The sequence below is a fragment of the Muscardinus avellanarius genome (genome assembly GCF_963383645.1).
Source record: "Muscardinus avellanarius genome assembly, chromosome: 13".
Classification (NCBI taxonomy): domain Eukaryota; kingdom Metazoa; phylum Chordata; class Mammalia; order Rodentia; family Gliridae; genus Muscardinus; species Muscardinus avellanarius.
Window position 1 is genome coordinate 5,626,719 of NC_137799.1, and position 16,902 is coordinate 5,643,620.

The 16,902-nt window shown below is 54.6% G+C and overlaps 1 protein-coding gene across 1 annotated transcript; it reads right to left on the reverse strand.

Moving 5' to 3' along the window:
• Positions 1-2,470: 2,470 nt before the first annotated feature.
• PLPP7 (phospholipid phosphatase 7 (inactive)) lies at positions 2,471-14,456 on the reverse strand (the record flags this gene model as incomplete). Its single annotated transcript, XM_080709661.1, has 2 exons — positions 2,471-2,835; positions 14,009-14,456. 2 exons carry the CDS (start codon positions 14,454-14,456, stop codon positions 2,471-2,473), a joined length of 813 nt encoding a protein of 270 aa, XP_080565787.1.
• Positions 14,457-16,902: the final 2,446 nt, after the last annotated feature.

Below are 16,902 nucleotides of genomic sequence, written 5' to 3' on the forward strand. Positions count from 1 at the left end.
GCCTCTCAGGGACTGGGATTACAGATGTGCGCCATGACATCTGGCCAAGGCCAGGATTATTTTAAGAGACCTGCATTCCCTGAAAATCAAAGGAGACAGAGACAAATCAAGAGAAACACACAATTGTCTCTCAGGGGCATGAACACCAAAATCCTTAGGAAAGTCTCTCTCTCTCTCTCTCTCTCTCTTTCTCTCTCTCTCTCTCTCTCTCTCTCTCTCTCTCTCTCTCTCTCTCTCTCTCTCTCTCTTTCAGCTATACCCCCATCTTATTTTTATTTATTTTTATTTTTGAAACAGGGTCTCTCTAGATTGCAGAGGCTGTCCTCAAATCTGTGATCCTCCTGTCTCAGCCTCCCACACACTGGGATTGCAGATGTGTTCCACCACGCTCGGCTTTAGCAAAGTCCTTACAGACCCAACCCAGCAATAGCTAGAAGGGAGCTGTGTCTTGACTACCTGGTTCGTACAAGTATGGAGAACAGCTTGATAGTCAGAAACTAATTATTACAACTCACCATAAAAGCGGAGGCAGTTAGCCGGGCGTGGTGGCGCACGCTTGTAATCCCAGCATTCAGGAGGCTGAGACAGGAGGATCCAGGTTCGCAGCCAGCCTCAGCTACTTAGTGAGACCCTGTTTCAAAATAAAGAATAAAAATTAGGGGATGGAGCTCGGAGTCTAGTAGAATGCCCCTGGGTTCCATCCCCAGCACCAAAAAAATAAATAAAAAGACTCCAAGCCCCTGCACCCACCCCCGTAGAGGCAGAGTCCCGGGGACACGTGTCCTTCCCGGGGATGTGGGCCTGTCCCCAGCCCAAACCATGGATGACAGATCCCGGAGGGTGGGGGCGAGGAGAGAAGGGAGACACCCCATTCCTTCTGCTCAGCGAACTTCCGTGGGAATGTGCGGGAGGTTATTTCAAAGACTAAAAATCAGCCAGGAATCGTGATCGGATGTGGGGGTTCTCGCTGTGGCGGCCCTGTGGGATTCAGTTCTCCAGCACCTCTTCGGAGGTGCAGACCCCTGTACCCCGGCACTGCTGGGCAGGCAGGAGGCGTGAAGAGAGGCTGGGGGCTTTGGGAAGGGGCATGGGGGCCCCGGGTCCGGTCAGCGGGGGTGTCGGCCATGGGTGGACCCCCACAATGGCGGATCCTTGCCATGGGAGGACAGGGTGGGCACATCTGCTGCTGGGCCTGGGACCCTCTGCGGCAGCTCGGCCCTCCCATGACGGCAGCGGGGTTGTGCCTTGCCTGGACCCCATGGGGCTGGCCAGCAAAGGAGGCGTCTTTCCTCCCCCTGAAGAACCTTTATGCAATGGGTTGAGTTGTGTCCCCAGCCCCAAAGGCCTGATTAAGATGTGAGCTCAGCCGGGCGTAGTAGCCCGTGATCCCAGCCCTTGGGAAGCAGAGACAGAAGGATCGGAGATCCAGGTCAGCCTCAGCAACTCAACAAGACCCTCGGCAACTTAGTGACACCCTCTCTCAAAAGGAAGAAAAGAAAAAGGAAAAGAAAAGAAAAAGGCTGGGGGTGTAGCTCAGAGGCAGGCATGCCCCTGGGTTCGGGCCCCAGTACCCAAAATAAAAAGAGAAACCACACCGGCACGTTTGGGTTTGCATGTCATCTGTATAGTCACGGGAAATGCACATCCATGAGTGTTTGACTTGGACACGGCCGATTAGGTCTCACGGCGTGTTTCAGGACCGGCGCTCCCGTGGGTCGTGGCACCTGGTCTCCCCAGGCTCCGGGCCGGGCTGTGGAGAGGCCAGCTTGCGCCTCCAGCCCTTGGGCTCCCAGGCAGTAAGTGAGCCTGAGGAAAATGGTGTTGCTGGGGGCTTAATAGCTATTCCTCAAGAAAAGGGTCCTGTGGTCAAATAAGTTTAGGAAACATGGGGTTAAATGAGGTGGAGTGGGATTGCCAGAACCTTTGGGGCGAGGGGGCCTCGTGAAGGTCTTCCGTGGGGGCAGAGTACGCAGCACTTTCCAAACGTATTGGACCACAAGACCCTTTCCCCCCGGAAGGTCTTGCGGGTGCCGCGGGTGCCCTTTGGAAGCGCTGCCCGACTCTCCATGGGTATCGGCGGCCTTGGCGCCTGCGGGGGGCAGCGGGCTGGGGAGTTGCGCCGGGCACAGCTGCGAATTCAGTAAAGACAGGACTCGGCCCTCCTCCTGCCGTCTGTCTCATCCGTTCACTCCAGAGCGGGGCTGAGTGGGGCTGCCCCGTGGCTGGGCCCTGGCCATTCAGAGAGGGCACTCGGCGTCCAAAGAAGGGGAAGGAGCCTGGAGCTTCCTGACATGCCAGACACTGGGCCAGCCCGAGGTCGCCAGCCTCCAACCAAGATGGGGAAACCGAGTCACAGTGGCCGGCTCTGGCCCCGGGGCCGGCCCTTCACCCTGTCCCCACCCGCCCGCCGCCTGCCTCCTCTCTGGGCCTCCCTGACCCTGGAGCCGCGGCGCAGGCAGGCGTGCCGCGCTCACCAGGCAGAGATGAGCATCTGGCAGGTGTTGGAGGACATCCAGACCAGCTCCACCAGGCGGAACTGGAAGTAGCCGATGATGAAGCCCGAGATGACGTCCGTGATGTGGTGGCGTCCGATCATCACGCGCGACAGGCCCACGCAGAAGGCCCAGAGCACCAGCAGGATGCGCAGGGGCACGGCCAGCACCAGGTGGTTGAGGAAGAACTTGGACACCATGGCCGCGCGGCTGGCGTGCCCGGCGGGGAAGGCGTAGACGTCCATGGCGAGGTAGTCCAGGAGGCTGGGGCTCGTCTCGTAGGGGCCGCGCCGCTTAATGAGCTTCTGCACGCCGGCCACGGTCATGATGTCCAGGAGCAGGGCTGTGGGCAGGAGACAGAGACCCCGGCCATCAGTGCCACCAACCAGAACAAGCCCTGCCACACCTCATGTCTTTCTTTTTTTTGGGGGTGGTGGTGCTGGGGATGGAACCCAGGGGCATTCTACCTCCAAGCTACACCGCCCAGCCCTATACTTTAATCTTTATTTTGAGACAGGGTCTCACTGAGTTGCAGAGGGCCTCACTAAGTAGCTGAGGCTGTCCGCGAACCGGGATCCTACTGTCTCAGCCTCCCGAGTGCTGGGATTACGAGAGTGGCCACCACACCTGGTTGTTTCCCTCTTTTCACTATACCCAGCTGTGCTACCTCCGAGCACATTCACACCTCAGAACCTTCGAACTTACTGTTCCCGGCGTCTTTTTTTTTTTTTTTTTTTGGTGGTACTGGGGTTCCTGGAAACCCTCCTACCTCCAGGCTACGCTCCCAGACCTATTTTTTTTATATACTTTTTTATTTGGGAACAGGGTCTCTTAAGCCAGCGCGGGCGGCTGGCTTTGAACCTGCGCGATCCTCCTGTCTCTGCCTCCCAAGCGCGGGGATTACAAGAGTGTGCCACCATGCCTGGCTCTTCCCGCTTTCTTTTATTTTCACGTTCTTTTCTTTCCTTTCTCTTTCTTTCTTTCTTTCTTTCTTTCTTTCTTTCTTTCTTTTCTTTCTTTCTTTCGTATTGGGGATTGAACCCAGGGGCCTTCTACCTCTGAGCTATACCCCCAGCCCTATTTTTTATTCTTTATTTGGAAAACAGGGTTCATGGACAACCTCAGCTACTTAGTGAGGCCCTCCGTAACTTAGTGAGACCCTGTTTCCAAATAAAGAAAAAAAAAAAAAGGCAGGGGGTGTAGCTCGGAGGTCAAATGCCCCTGGTTTTCATCCCCAGACCCACCAAAAAAAAAAAAAAAAGAAAAATGGCTGGGGTGGGTTCAATCCCTAACATACACACATATAAAAAATAAGTAAAGTAGTAGATAAATCCAGCACTGTGAATGGATTTACTGGGTGGTGACTTAGGCAGGCGGGCTCACGGAAGGAGGGGAGGTGGTGGGTGTGGCTTTGGGGCTAGCGCTGTACTTGCTTGGTGACTTCCTGTTTTCTCTTTCACGTAGGCCCTGAGCACTAGCACCCTGGGTCCCTGCTTGGGAGCCGCTGACCTCTGAAGCCTCGCAGTCACGAGCCCTACACAAAGCTTTCTTCCTCTGAGCGGTGCTGGTCAGGTGCTTTGGTCACAGCGGCAAAAATGCTGAGGAAAACAGAAATGTCCCTGACCGCCCTGTTTGTAAAAGCTTCACAATCCCCCTGACCCTGATTTACTTTTCTCTATGGCGGTTCTTACTTCCCACAACATGTTATGCTTTTTTTTTTTTTTTTTTTTTTTTTTTTTTGTGGTACTGGGGTGGGACCCAGGGGCTTTCTACCTCCAGGCTGGACTCCCAGACTATTTTATGCTTTATTTGGAAACAGGGTTTCACTAAGTTGCTGAGAGCCTCACTCAGTAGCTGAGGCTGGCTTCGAACCTGCGTGATCCTCCTGACTCCGCCTCCCAAGCGCGGGGGTTACAAGCATGCGCCTCCACGCCCGGCATGCATTTTCTCATTTATTCCCTTTTCATGGCACCCCCCACCACCACTATAACATGTTTCAAAATAAAAAGTAAAAAGGGCTAGGAGTGTGACTCAGAGGTATAACATCCCGGGGTTCAATCCCCAGAACTAAAAAAAGAAAAGAAGCCGGGCGTGGTGGCACACGCTTGTAATCCCAGCATTCGGGAGGCTGAGACAGGAGGATAGCGGTTCGCGGACAGCCTCAGCTACTTAGTGAGGCCCTCTGCAACTCAGTGAGACCCGGTTTCAAAATAAAGAACAAAAAATAGGGCAGGGAGTATACCTCGAGGTCGAATGCCCCTGGGTTCCATCTCCAGACCCGCAAAAAAAAGAAAAGGAAAAAAAAAGAAACAGGGCTTCCCTCAGTTGCTGAGGCCTCCAGTGTGAATCTGCGTCCTCCAGCCTCAGCCTGTTTCAAAATAAAGAATGAAACAGGGTTTGGGGTTTAGCTCAGAGAGAGGGCACCCCTGGATTCAATCCCTGGACCAAATAAAAAGTCAAAATAACATCTGCCTCGTGGAAAGCTGCTGGGTTTAGGAATAGCTGCAGGGGCGTGCCAGGCTCAGGGCCTTGCTCCAATGGGAGCCACAGGCAAGGAAGGCTGGTGCCTCGACCTCCCCAAACACCTTAGTCCTGTATGGGCCTCCCACAGGCTAAGATGGAGTCAGACCTAAACCTTTTTCTTTTCCTTTTCTTTTCTTGGCACCGGGGATTGAACTCAGGGTGCTCTATCTCCAAGCAATGCCCACAGCCTATTTTTATTTATTTGTTTGTTTGTTTGTTTGTTTGTTTATTGGTATTGGGGGTGGAACCCAAGAGCATTCTATCTCTGAGCTACACCCTTAGCCCTATTCTTATTCTTTATTTTGAAACAGGGTCTCACGGCATCGCAAAGGGCCTCGCTAAGTAGCTGAAGCTGTCCACAAACCACGATCCTCCAGTCTCAGCCTCCCAAATTCCAGGATTACAAGTGCGCCACCACGGCCGGCAGTCCATTTTATTTGAAGCAGGTCTCTCTAAGTTGCTGAGGCTCTTGCTAAATTGCTGAGGCTGGCCTTGAGCCTGTCATCCTCCTGTCTCAGCCTCCCCAGGACTGAGATTATAGGCGTGCACCACTGGGCCCAGCTACCTTTCACATATTTTAGCAGCAAAAATCTTTCTTCAGTGAAAACCTGGAGGCTCAATCTATAAGACGGGAAAGCCGTGTCTGGCACTCAGCTTGATGGACCCTGCTCTGCCCCCCACGGGGCTTTGGAATTGTCTGTGTGGCATGATTCAAAAGCCCGGGGCTGGTGGGCCAGGCGGCCATCAAATAATCATACCGGCGGTGATGTTTTGCAGGGCAAGGAGCTGTAGCGCTCTGGTTCCGAGGTTGTGAACAGAAGTGGCGTTACAGCACAGGACGGCTCTCCCCAACCCTGGGCGCGGGGCTCCTACCCTGCACCCCCCTGCGGCCCCCGCTGTCCCTGCAGGGCCCGCCCCTCCTCCACACAGCCAGCCCGCGGTGCAACTCAGGCACTCAGAAATAGAGTTGCCGCTCGAAGGTTCTGCAAATCCCACTCTTGAAGGTGTGCCGACTTACACCCTGACCTCAGATTACAGGGAACAAAGACCTCTGCGGGGTAAGGTCCGCCTGGTGGCGTCAGGTGAGCTGGCGGAGGCCACCCTGCCCCTGACTTGCTGTGTGACCTGGGGCAGCCGCTTAACCTTCCTGGGCTTCACAGTCAACCGGGGTGCTGGTGAGCGACTCGGGCTCCGGAATCAGAGACCTGAGCCACAGTCGCTGCTTGCAAACCTCAGGACCTTGGCACGACCAGCCTCCCGGCCTGGTCACTTATAGGATATGGCACCTGGGATCCCAGCGGAGGACCCTGGGGCTTGGGCCCGGCCACCTCTCAGGCCCTCAGTACCTTTCCTGGAGCTGGGTCTGAGGGCATGCTGGAGACCCTGCTGTCCCCCGGATCCTGCTGTCTAAGGGCCTCACAGCCCGCAGAGGGTGATGAAAACCTGCCTTGGGTCCTTTCCCCCGACTCGGTGGCGCTCGGGACCCTCAGAGCAGGTGGCCACACGGGGCCTCCCGGTTCCTCTGGCTGGCTGGTGAGGGGACAGGTGTGCTGGCCGATGTCCCTTGCTGGCCGGGGCTGTGAGGAGGGGTCCTGGTGCTCCTGGCCTGCGGTCAAGCCTGGCCGTCGGAGGGTGGGAGCCAGGCCTGCGCTGCTGAGTGGAATGTAAACCAGTCTCTGGGTTCCAAGGAGTACTAAGCTTCAGAACCACAAGCACTCCCCTCTGTGTCCCTCTTGGACTGGGCTACTCTTTGAGAAACAGCTCCCGGGGAGATAATCCGGGCTGAGCATCATGCCGTGCCCGGGATGTCCAGTGCAGCGCTATTTATAATGCTGGACACCGTGAGGTGACCCAGCGCCCTGCGGGCCAGGCGGACTGGACAAGCGGGGCCCAGTCTAGACGACGGAGCCCCTGCAGCCCCTGCGCGGCATGAGGCCGGGGCATATTTATCGCCACTGGAGGAGCGAGGCAGTGAAACAGCATTGACAGCCGGGGCCGCCTCTGTGAAGTCACATCACGGGGGTCAGCGCGTCTGCGCAGGGGTCAAGGGGGCGACGCCACGTGTGAGCGAGGGCTCCTCCCTGAGCCGAGGATTAAGGGTGCTCTGTGTTGTTTTATTGTAATTCTGTACTAAAACTTTTCTTACCATGAACATATATTATATGTATGTTTGAAAAGTTATATATAAATATACATATATGCATATATATATATATATATATTTTTTTTTTTTTTGCGGGTCTGGGGATAGAATCCAGGTGCATTCTACTTCCGAGCTACACCCCCTGCCCTATTTTTTATTCTTGTTGTAAAACAGAGTCTCACTGAGTTGCAGAGGGCCTCACTAAGTAGCTGAGGCCGTCCGCGAACCGCGATCCTCCGGTCTCAGCCTCCCGAATGCTGGGATGACAAGCGTGCGCCACCATGTCCAGCTTATTTATATATATGTGTTACAAAACACCAATATTATATGGTTCCACTTATGAGGGGCCTGGAGTGGTTGAATTCAGAGGCAGGTAGATGGGGGGGGGCTGGGGAGGGAGGACTGGAGAGTCAGCGTTCAGGGGACAAAGTTTCAGTTTTGCAAGATGAGAAAGTTCTAGAAGTAGATCGTAGTGAGGGCTGTACAACAGTGTGTGTGTGTGTGCGTGCGTGTGTGTGTGCGTGTTCAATGCCACTGAACCGTTGTACTTTGAAGTGGTTAAAATGGTTTGTCTTATGCTATCCATGTTTTACTACACCCACAAAAAGTTATTTTAAAATCCCAGTGCTGCCGGGCGTGGTGGCGCACGCTTGTCATCCCCGCGCTTGGGAGGCTGAGACAGGAGGATCGCACGGGTTCGAAGCCAGCCTCAGCTACTTAGTGAGGCTCTCAGCAACTTAGTGAGACCCTGTTTCCAAATAAAATGTTAAAAAAAAAGGTCTGGGAGTATAGCCCGGAGGTAGAAAGCCTCTGGGTTCCACCCCCAGTACCACCAAAAAATAAATAAATTAATTAATTAAATAAAATCCCAGTGCTAGGCAGGCCTGGTGGTGCATGCCTGCAGTCCCAGGGCTTGGGAGGCAGGCAGGAACAGGAGGATCGCAGGTTTGAGGTCAGCCTCTGCAACTTGGTAGGATCCTCAGAAACCTAGCAAGACCGTTTCTAAACAAAATAATACAAAAGGGGCTGGGGGTGTAGCTTGGAGATAGAATGCCCTGGGTTCAATCTCTAGTACTATTTGCACACACACACACACACACACACACACACACACACACACACACACACGGTGCTAACCGGACATGGTGGCACACACCTATAATTCTAGTACCTGTAATTCCAGTACATGGGAGGCTGAGGCAGGAAGACTGCAGCTTTAACAACTTAGCTAGACACCCTCAGAAACTTAGTGAGACACTATTTCAAAGTAAAAACTAAAATAGAGCCAGGCGTGGTGGCGCACGCTTGTAATCCTAGCACTTGGGAGGCTGAGACATGAGGACAGCAGTTTGCGGCCAGCCTCAGCTACTTAGTGAGGCCCTGCTTCCAAATAAATAGGTCTGGGAGTGTAGCCTGACGTTAGAAGGCCTCTGGGTTCCATCCCCAGTACCACCAAAAAATTAAAAAAATATATAAATAAATAAAAATATAGGGCTCGGGGTGTAGCGTGGAGGTAGAATGCCCCTGGGTTCCATCCCCAGTACTGAGAAAGAAAGAAAGAAAGAAAGAGAGAGAAAGAAAGAGAGAAAGAAAGAGAAAGAAAGGAAGGAAGGAAGGAAGGAAGGAAGGAAGGAAGGAAGACAGGCATAAAAATAGGGCCGGTGGCATAGCTTGGATGTAGTAGAATGCCCCTGGGTTCAATCCCCAGTTACACACAAAACAAATTTAAAAATTGAAAAGTAAAAATTAAAATACGACTGGGGGTGTAGCTTGGAGGGAGAGAGTCCTTGAGTTCTCTGTGCAGTAACAGCAGACAATAAGAAGCCGGTGCAGTACTGCAGGCCGCAGCCTCTGGGGAGCACAAGTCGGGGTCCCTGGGCACTGGCACCCGCTCTGTGGGTGTGAGCAGCGTCTGTCTCTCCTTCCCAGCCCGCGTGTGTCCTGAGCCAGCTGAGACCTGGACCCAGGTGGGCTTCACAGGGCTTCTGCCCCTTCACCTGAAGCATCCACAGGCCAGAGCCGTGGGCTTCCCAGCTCTGCAGACTCCTGGGTGCCAGGAAATCAGAGCCAGGGCTCTGCAGCCGGGCACCGCCTCCTCGCTCAGCAGGGAGCAGGTCCCAGAATCCTCTGACTGGGTGCGCACCAGGACCCGAGACCCACCCGGACGGCTCTCCTCTGCTGCGTGTGCTGGGATGGTGGCTGCCAGGACAGTGCGTCTCAGCATCCTGACCTGCCCCCATCCCTCCCCAGGAGGACTGCCTGGCCCTGAGCCCCACTGAGAAGGACCAGGTGGAGCTGGGGAGGGTGGGGACGGAAAGGTCTGGGATCAGCCTGCTTGTCTCTGAGTGAGGGGTGAGTCACACCAGCCTTGAGGACAGGTTGTCACCTAACTGGTCCCCAGGAGTAATGAGCGCCCAGAGAGCGGACGTAAGAGATGATCTGGGAGCCGGGCGTGGGGGCGCACGCTTGTAATCCCCGCATTTGGGAGGCTGAGACGGGAGGATTGTGGTTGGCAGCCAGCCTCAGTTACTTAGTGAAGCCCTATTTCAAAATAAAATATACAAAATAGGGCTGGGGGTGTAGCTCGGAGGTAGACTGTCCCTGGGTTCCATCCCCAGTACTGCATAAATGAATAAACAAATAAATAAACAAACAAACAAATAAATAAATATAAAGGGCTGGGGCTGAGACAAGGAGTCCATGTGGGACCACAAAAGGTGCTTCTGCCAAGATGTGGGCCGGGCCACAGCCCGCTCAGCCTGGGCTGACTCCAGTCTCATCTAAACCACTGTGACCAAATATTATTGTTTCAAAATATCTGACACAGCCAGGCATGGTGGCACTCGCCCATGATCCTGATACGGGGGAGGCTGAGGCAGGAGGATTGCAGGTTCACGGCCAGCCTCAGCTACGTAGTGAGGCCCTCTGCAACTTAGAGAGACTCGGTTTCCAGCCGGGCGTGGTGGCGCACGCTTGTAATCCCAGCATTCGGGAGGCTGAGACGGGAGGATCGTGGTTCGCAGACAGCCTCAGCTACTTAGGCCCTCTGCAACTCAGTGAGACCCTGTTTCATAATAAAGAATAAAAAATAGGGCTGGGGTGTCACTCGGAGGTAGAATGTCCCTGGGTTCAAGACCTAGTACCAAAACGAGTAAAGAAAAAAAAAAAAAAAGAGAGAGAAAAGAAAAGAAAAAGGAAAAAAAGAAAAGAAAAATTCCTCTTGCCATGATCTCTTTAAATATACCCATACTTACTATGGCTCGCATATTATCATTGCAACAATCTATTGTTCCAAAATAAATGTCCTCAGCTGGGCACGGTGGGGCGTGCCAGCAGAGTAGGTGTGCTACCGAACTCCGCTTAAAATGACTACTTTTTCTTTTTTTAAATCAGATAATAACAAGTGTTGGTGAGGACGTGGAGAAACCAGAACCCTTGTGGGGGCTGGGGAATATAAAATGGTGTCACCACTGTGGAAAACTACCATGGTTCCTCAAACAATTAAACACAGAATTACCATATGATCCAGCAAATTCACCTCTGAATAAACAACCCAAAGAATTGAAAGCAAAGACTCAAAGCCGGGAGTGATGGCGCAGCCTGTCATCCCAGTACTTGGGAGGCTGAAACAGGAGGATCGCAGGCTGAGGCCAGCCTCAGCAAGTGGTGAGATTCTCATCAACCTGGTGAGACCTTATTTCAAAAAACAAAAAAAAATAGGGTTGGGTGTGTAGCTCGGAGATCGAAGGCTCCTGGGTTCTATCCCTCGTACCACAGAAAGTAAGAAAAGAAAGACTAATGTGTCCGCTCATATTCTTAGTATATTAGGAAAGGTCACATATATTCACCATAACTAGAGGATAGAAACGGTGCAAGGGGGCACTGACAGATGGTCTAGCCAACGCTGTAAAATATTATCCAATCATAGACCAATCATAGAAATAAAGGAAATGCTGACGTCGGCTAACACGAGGACATCCCGCCGAGTAAAACAAGCTAGCCGCAGAAGGAGGGATACTCTATGAGTCAGATTCACAGAGAGAACGAGCCGGCGGCCGCAGGGGTCGGGGGTCAGTGTGTCCTGAGCTCAGTGGACAGAGCGCCAGCTTGGGAAGAGGAAGCCGTCTGGAGACGCGTGAACGGCGCGCCTAAGAAGAAAGCGATAACATGTACACATGTGGGCATACAGAGGTATACATGAATATTCCAGATATGTCTTTGGGGTGGTGGGGATGACAAGCAAGCACCACCACGCCCGGCTGTTTTACCTCATTAAAAATGACCTAGCCTTGCCAGGCGTGGTGGCGCACGCTTGTAATCCCTGCGCTTGGGAGGCTGAGACAGGAGGATCGCCCAGGTTCGAAGCCAGCCTCAGCTACTTAATAAGGCTCTTAGCAACTTAGTGAGACCCTGTTTCCAAATAAAATATAAAATAGATCTGGGAGTACAGCCTGGAGGTAGAAAGCCCCTGGGTTCCAACCCCAGTACCACCACACACAAAAAAAAAGATATCTAAGCTGAGTGTGGTGGTGCACACTTGTAATGCTGGGGCTACATTTTGGTTTGTGGTAAAAATAGCCAGGCCTGGTGGCGCATACTTGTAATCCTAGTTACTTAGTGAAGCCCTTTGTAATTCAGTGAAACCCTATTTCAAAATAATAGGGTAGGGGTGTAGCTCAGAGGTAGAATGCCCTGGGTTCCATCCCCAGTACTGCACACACACACACAAAAGACCTATAGCCGGGTGTGGTGGCGCACGCTTGTAATCCCAGCACTTGGGAGGCTGAGACAGGAAGATCGCACAGGTTCGAGGCCAGCCTCAGCTACTTAGTGAGGCTCTCAGCAACTTAGTGAGACCCTGTTTCCAAAAAAATATAAAATAGGTCTGGGAATGTAACTCAGAGGTAGAAGGCCCCTGGGTTCCACCCCAAGTGCCATAAATAAATAAATAAATAAATAAATAAATAAAATAGGGCTGGGGTATAGCCCAGAGGTAGAAGGTCCCTGGGTTCCACTCCCAGTACCCCCCCCACACACAGAACCAGATTAAAAGGGAGCTATTTTACTGGGCATGGTAGCTCATGCTTGTAATCCCAGTACTTGGGAGGCTGAGACAGGAGGCTCACAGGTTCAAGGCCAGCCTCAGCTACTTAGTGAGGCCCTCCACAACTTAGTGAGACCCTGTTTCCAAATAAAGAATAAAAAATAGGGCTGGGGGTGTAGCTCAGAGGTAGAATGCCCCCGGGTTCCATCCTCAGTATCACACACACAAGTGGAGCTATTTTAGCTGGTGATGAGGGCAGCATGCTTGCATACCTCCTACCACGGGGAGCTCACCTCCTTACTGGACCACGTACTGCTTAGAAGCTGGGCGCGGTCAGTGTCCTCTGACCCTTGCCCTGCCTCTGAGCAGCCTGAGGCGGTTCCCTCCCCAAAACCTGCAAAGTGCAGCTAGAACCATGCACGGTTATGATCCTGGCTTCAGCACTGGTCAGCTGAGTGACCCTGGGCCGGCATCACCCTGGGTCTCAGTTTCTTCCTCTTTACACAGAGATTAACAGCACCAGGCTTGTGGGGTCCCGGTGAGGATTTGAGGTGATATGGCTTATTCACACCTTGGCACATAATCAACCCTCAACAGATCCCAGCGTCATCACCCCGTCCTCACCTGGGGAAGGCAGGAAGGAGCAGGCGGGGTCTAGGGCACAGGCTGGACTCCCAGGCAGCTTAACTCCCGACTCAGACTTGCTGAGCCAGAGCCCTCCAAGAGGCTGCCGTGGGCGCCAGAGGCGCAGGTCCCGCCCCAGACGCTCCGTGCTGGGCATCTCGGCCACCTGGCTCTGTCCCTCCCTTCCAAGGCCCTGGCAAAGCGCCTGTGAAAGCACCAGCTGACAGGCGGGCCTGGTGCCCACCTCAAGCGCTGAGGCTTCACCAGCCTGCTTCGTTGATGGAAACCTCAACCTCCTAATCTACGCAGTGGGACTGGCACGGGCACCGGCCTCACGGGACTCTATTTGGCTAAAACAATAAGAAACGTGATGTTGATAATTTGGGAATCAGAACGAGAGACTGTTGGTGCCGACCCAGCCCCATCCTCACCAGTACCTGACTGAGTCTCCCTCCTCACTGCGAGGCACCAGCCTGAGACCCCGCCCGGGGGGACGCCGGTTTTTACTGTGCTCCCTCTGCCACGGCAGCTCTCCGTGCACCAACCCCCACCCCTTTAGGAACCAAGACTGCTCACTAACTAACCTCTTTGCTTTGTTCAAGACCCCGCTCTGCCTGTCCCCTGAACTATGGCCGCACTGGGCAGGGTCCCGGAGCACCTTGGGATCCGGAGTTGCCCGGAGGTGAGCCGCTGGAGGGGACAGCTCGTCTTCCCCGGGGACCACGTGGCAACTGGCACCGGGCAGTGCCAACTGAAAGGGGCAAAGTTTCTGGAAAAACCAACCAGGCACCAGCCCCCCTTCTCCAGCCATCCCGGGGAAGGACTTCAGGGGCTGAACATCTCTGCACCCACTGGGCCACCCCACCCGGGGGATCCTGGGCGCCTTCAGTGTCCCTGCACCCAACGGGATGGGGGTGGGGGACTCTTCGGGGCACGGGCAAGCCCGGCCTGTGAGTGGTCGGGAACAAGAACCCCAACTGTGGGCGGGAGCTGAACAGCGACACCCTGTTCCTGGTCACCTGTCAGGCCCTTGAGGTCACCACCCCGGGCCCAGCCTCCCTGTAAGCCGCCTCTGGGCAGAGGTGCCCCCCGTTTCTACCGAACCGGCAGAGGCGCGCCCCCCTTTGCAGGGGCCCTCGCGGCCCACCCGGAGGCTGGCGGGTTTGGGGGCTCCGCACTCACCCAGAAGCAGGTTCATGAGCACCTCCTGGCCGGCCAGCGAGCTGCTCTTCACCAGGCAGAGGAGGGTGCCCCCCACCCAGGGGATGCCGTGGCCCGTGATGCCGACGAGTTTGACCATGGAGCGGGCGCTGGCCCAGGACGCGGCGCGGCCGGCGCACACGCCCAGCCGCTTGGACATGCAGATGTCGATGGCCAGCAGCGAGTTGAAGGCGATGCCCCTGAAGGACGGGTTCAGCTGCATGCAGTCCTCCTCGGGCAGCTGCTGCGACTGGCGCCGCTCGCGGGCCGCGTCTCCGGGGGGCGCGGGCGGCGCCGGGCCCGGGCCCCTCCTGGGGGCGCCGCGCGGCTCGGGGGGCGCCCTGGGGGGCTGGCTCAGCGGCGGGAGCTCGGCGCGGTGCGGGACGCCGCCGCGATCGCGGGCGCGGGCCCTGCTCTGCGAGGCCGGCATGGCTCCGGGGGCCTGGGGGGGGACCTGGGCGCCGCCCCGACGGCCTCCTGCTCCGCAGCTGTTAAATATAGAGCGGGGGGTTGCACATGGCTGTCTACCTCCGGCTGACACCGGCTCCGGGGGACGTCAGGGCCAGCGGGACCGCCCCTGGAGTCCGCCCCTGGGGCCGCGGCGGCCGAGCCCGGGGAGGTGGACCAGCCCCCAGCTGCGCCTGCCTCGGGCCTGGCTATTTAAACCAGGGCTGGTCCCCGGGCCCGGGGAACTCTGGGAAATGTAGTCCTGAGCCTCTGAACTCAGCGGGGGGGGGCAGCGGACAGGGTCCTGGATTAACCCCTCCTTCTCCAGCGGCCTTCCGAGCAGTCCAGGGGCGCAGCCTGCCTGTACCCCTGGCCTGGCCAGTGCAGACCTAGTCCCATGGACCGGAGGGCGGAGCCCAGACAAAAGGGCGGACTGGGCACAGAGGGTGGAGTTCATGAAGCCACTGAGCACGTAACATGCTGGTGCCAGGGGCCAGGCCTGCGCCTCCCTCTGTGACAGCAGCTCACTAAGCGGGCAGGCTGGCTTTATTTATTTATTCATTTATTTATTGTGAGATACTAGGGATAGAATCCAAGGTCATATGACCTCCAAGCTACACCCACAACAACCCTACTTTATTCTTTTTTTTTTAAATTAATTAACTTATTTTTGCTGTACCAAGGATGGAACCCAGGGGCATTCCACCTCTGAGTTACACCCCCAGCCCTATTTTTGTTCTTTCTTTCTTTCTTTTGTTTTTTGCAAGTCTGGGGGTGGAACCCAGGGGCATTACCTCCAAGCTATATCTCCTGCCCTATATTTTTATTCTTTATTTTGAAACAGTATCTCACTGAGTTGCAAAGGGCCTCACCTCACTAAGTAGTAGCTGAGGCTGTCCTTGAACCTCCTATCTCAGCCTCCTGAATGCTGGGATTACAAGCCTGTGCCACCATGCCCGGCTTTATTTATTTATTTATTTATTTATTTATTTATTTATTGTGGTACTGGGGATGGATCCCAGGGGCTTTTCTACCTCCGGGATATACTTCCAGACCTATTTTATACTTTATTTGGGAACAGGGTCTCACTAAGTTGCTGAGAACCTCACTAAGTAGCTGAGGCTAGCTTCGAACCTGTGTGATCCTCCTGTCTCAGCCTCCCAAGCGCGGGGATTACAAGTGTGCACCACCACGCCCGGCTCTGGCTTTTATTTTGAAACAAGGTCTCAGTAAGTTGCAGAGGGCCTTACTAAATTGCTGAGATTGGCCCTGAACCTGCAATTCTCCTGTTTCAGCCTCCCAGGCACTGGGATTACAAGCCTGTGCCACCATGACCCCTTTTAAATTAATTGTGAATTTGACCTAGTGCATCACTGTCCAATCGACTGGCAGTCTGTGAGGCTTGATACCCACTGGAGGGAGGGGTAATTAATTGGTTGATAATGGATCTGCCTCTAGGAGGTTGTGTCCTCAGAGTTTTGCCAAGCACAGGAGGGCTACAGCAGCCTCCTGCCATCCATCCATTCTGGAGAGCCTGGCACCATGCTAAGAGCTGAGAGTAGAAAATACGCCATCCCTGTCCCCAGGAGGCGCAGCTCTGTGGAGATAATACCTATGATCACAATAAAACGTACTATCAAGCTGGGCATGCTGGTGCACGCATGTAATCCCAGCATTCAGGAGGCTGAGACCTGAGGATCACCGTTTACAATCAGCCTCAGCTACTTAGTGAGGCCCCTTGCAACTCAGCGAGACCCTGTTTCAAAATAAAGAACAGCTGGGCAAGGTGGCGCACGCTTGTAATCCTAGTACTTGGGAGGCTGAGACAGGAGGATCATGCAGGTTTAAAGCCAGCCTCAGCTACTTAGGTGAGGCTCTCGGTGACTTATTGAGACCCTGTTTCCAAATAAAATATAAAGAAAAAAAATAGGTCTGCGAGTGTAGCCTGGAGGTAGAAAGCCCCTGGGTTTCATTCCAGTACCACACACAAAAGCAAGCAAGCAAGCAAGCAAGAAAGAAAAATAGGGCTGGGGGTGCAGCTCCGAGGTAGAACGCCCCTGGTTTCCATCCTCAGTACCATGCGCACACACAGAGTAAACTATCTCAAGTGTGCAGGGGTGCTGCAGAGCCTGAACCCCGGCTCCGGGTCTGGGCTAGGAGTCCCAGTGGACTTGCCCCAGGGAGGGACAGCAGGTGGGGAGGCCGGGGCAGGGGAGGCCCGTGCCTGAGGAGGCCCGCGCCTGAGGAAGCCCGCGTGCAAGCCCCCAGGGGGTCGACCAAGAGGACCCCTGCTGAGGATCTGTGAGGCGGATCCCAAAGTCCACAATCCTCTTAGGACCACTGGTCCTGGGCTTGCAGGAGGCTGATGGAGGAGGCAGAACTGTGCAGCCCTGGTGGAGGCAGCGGCTGAGACTCATCTACTAACTCTA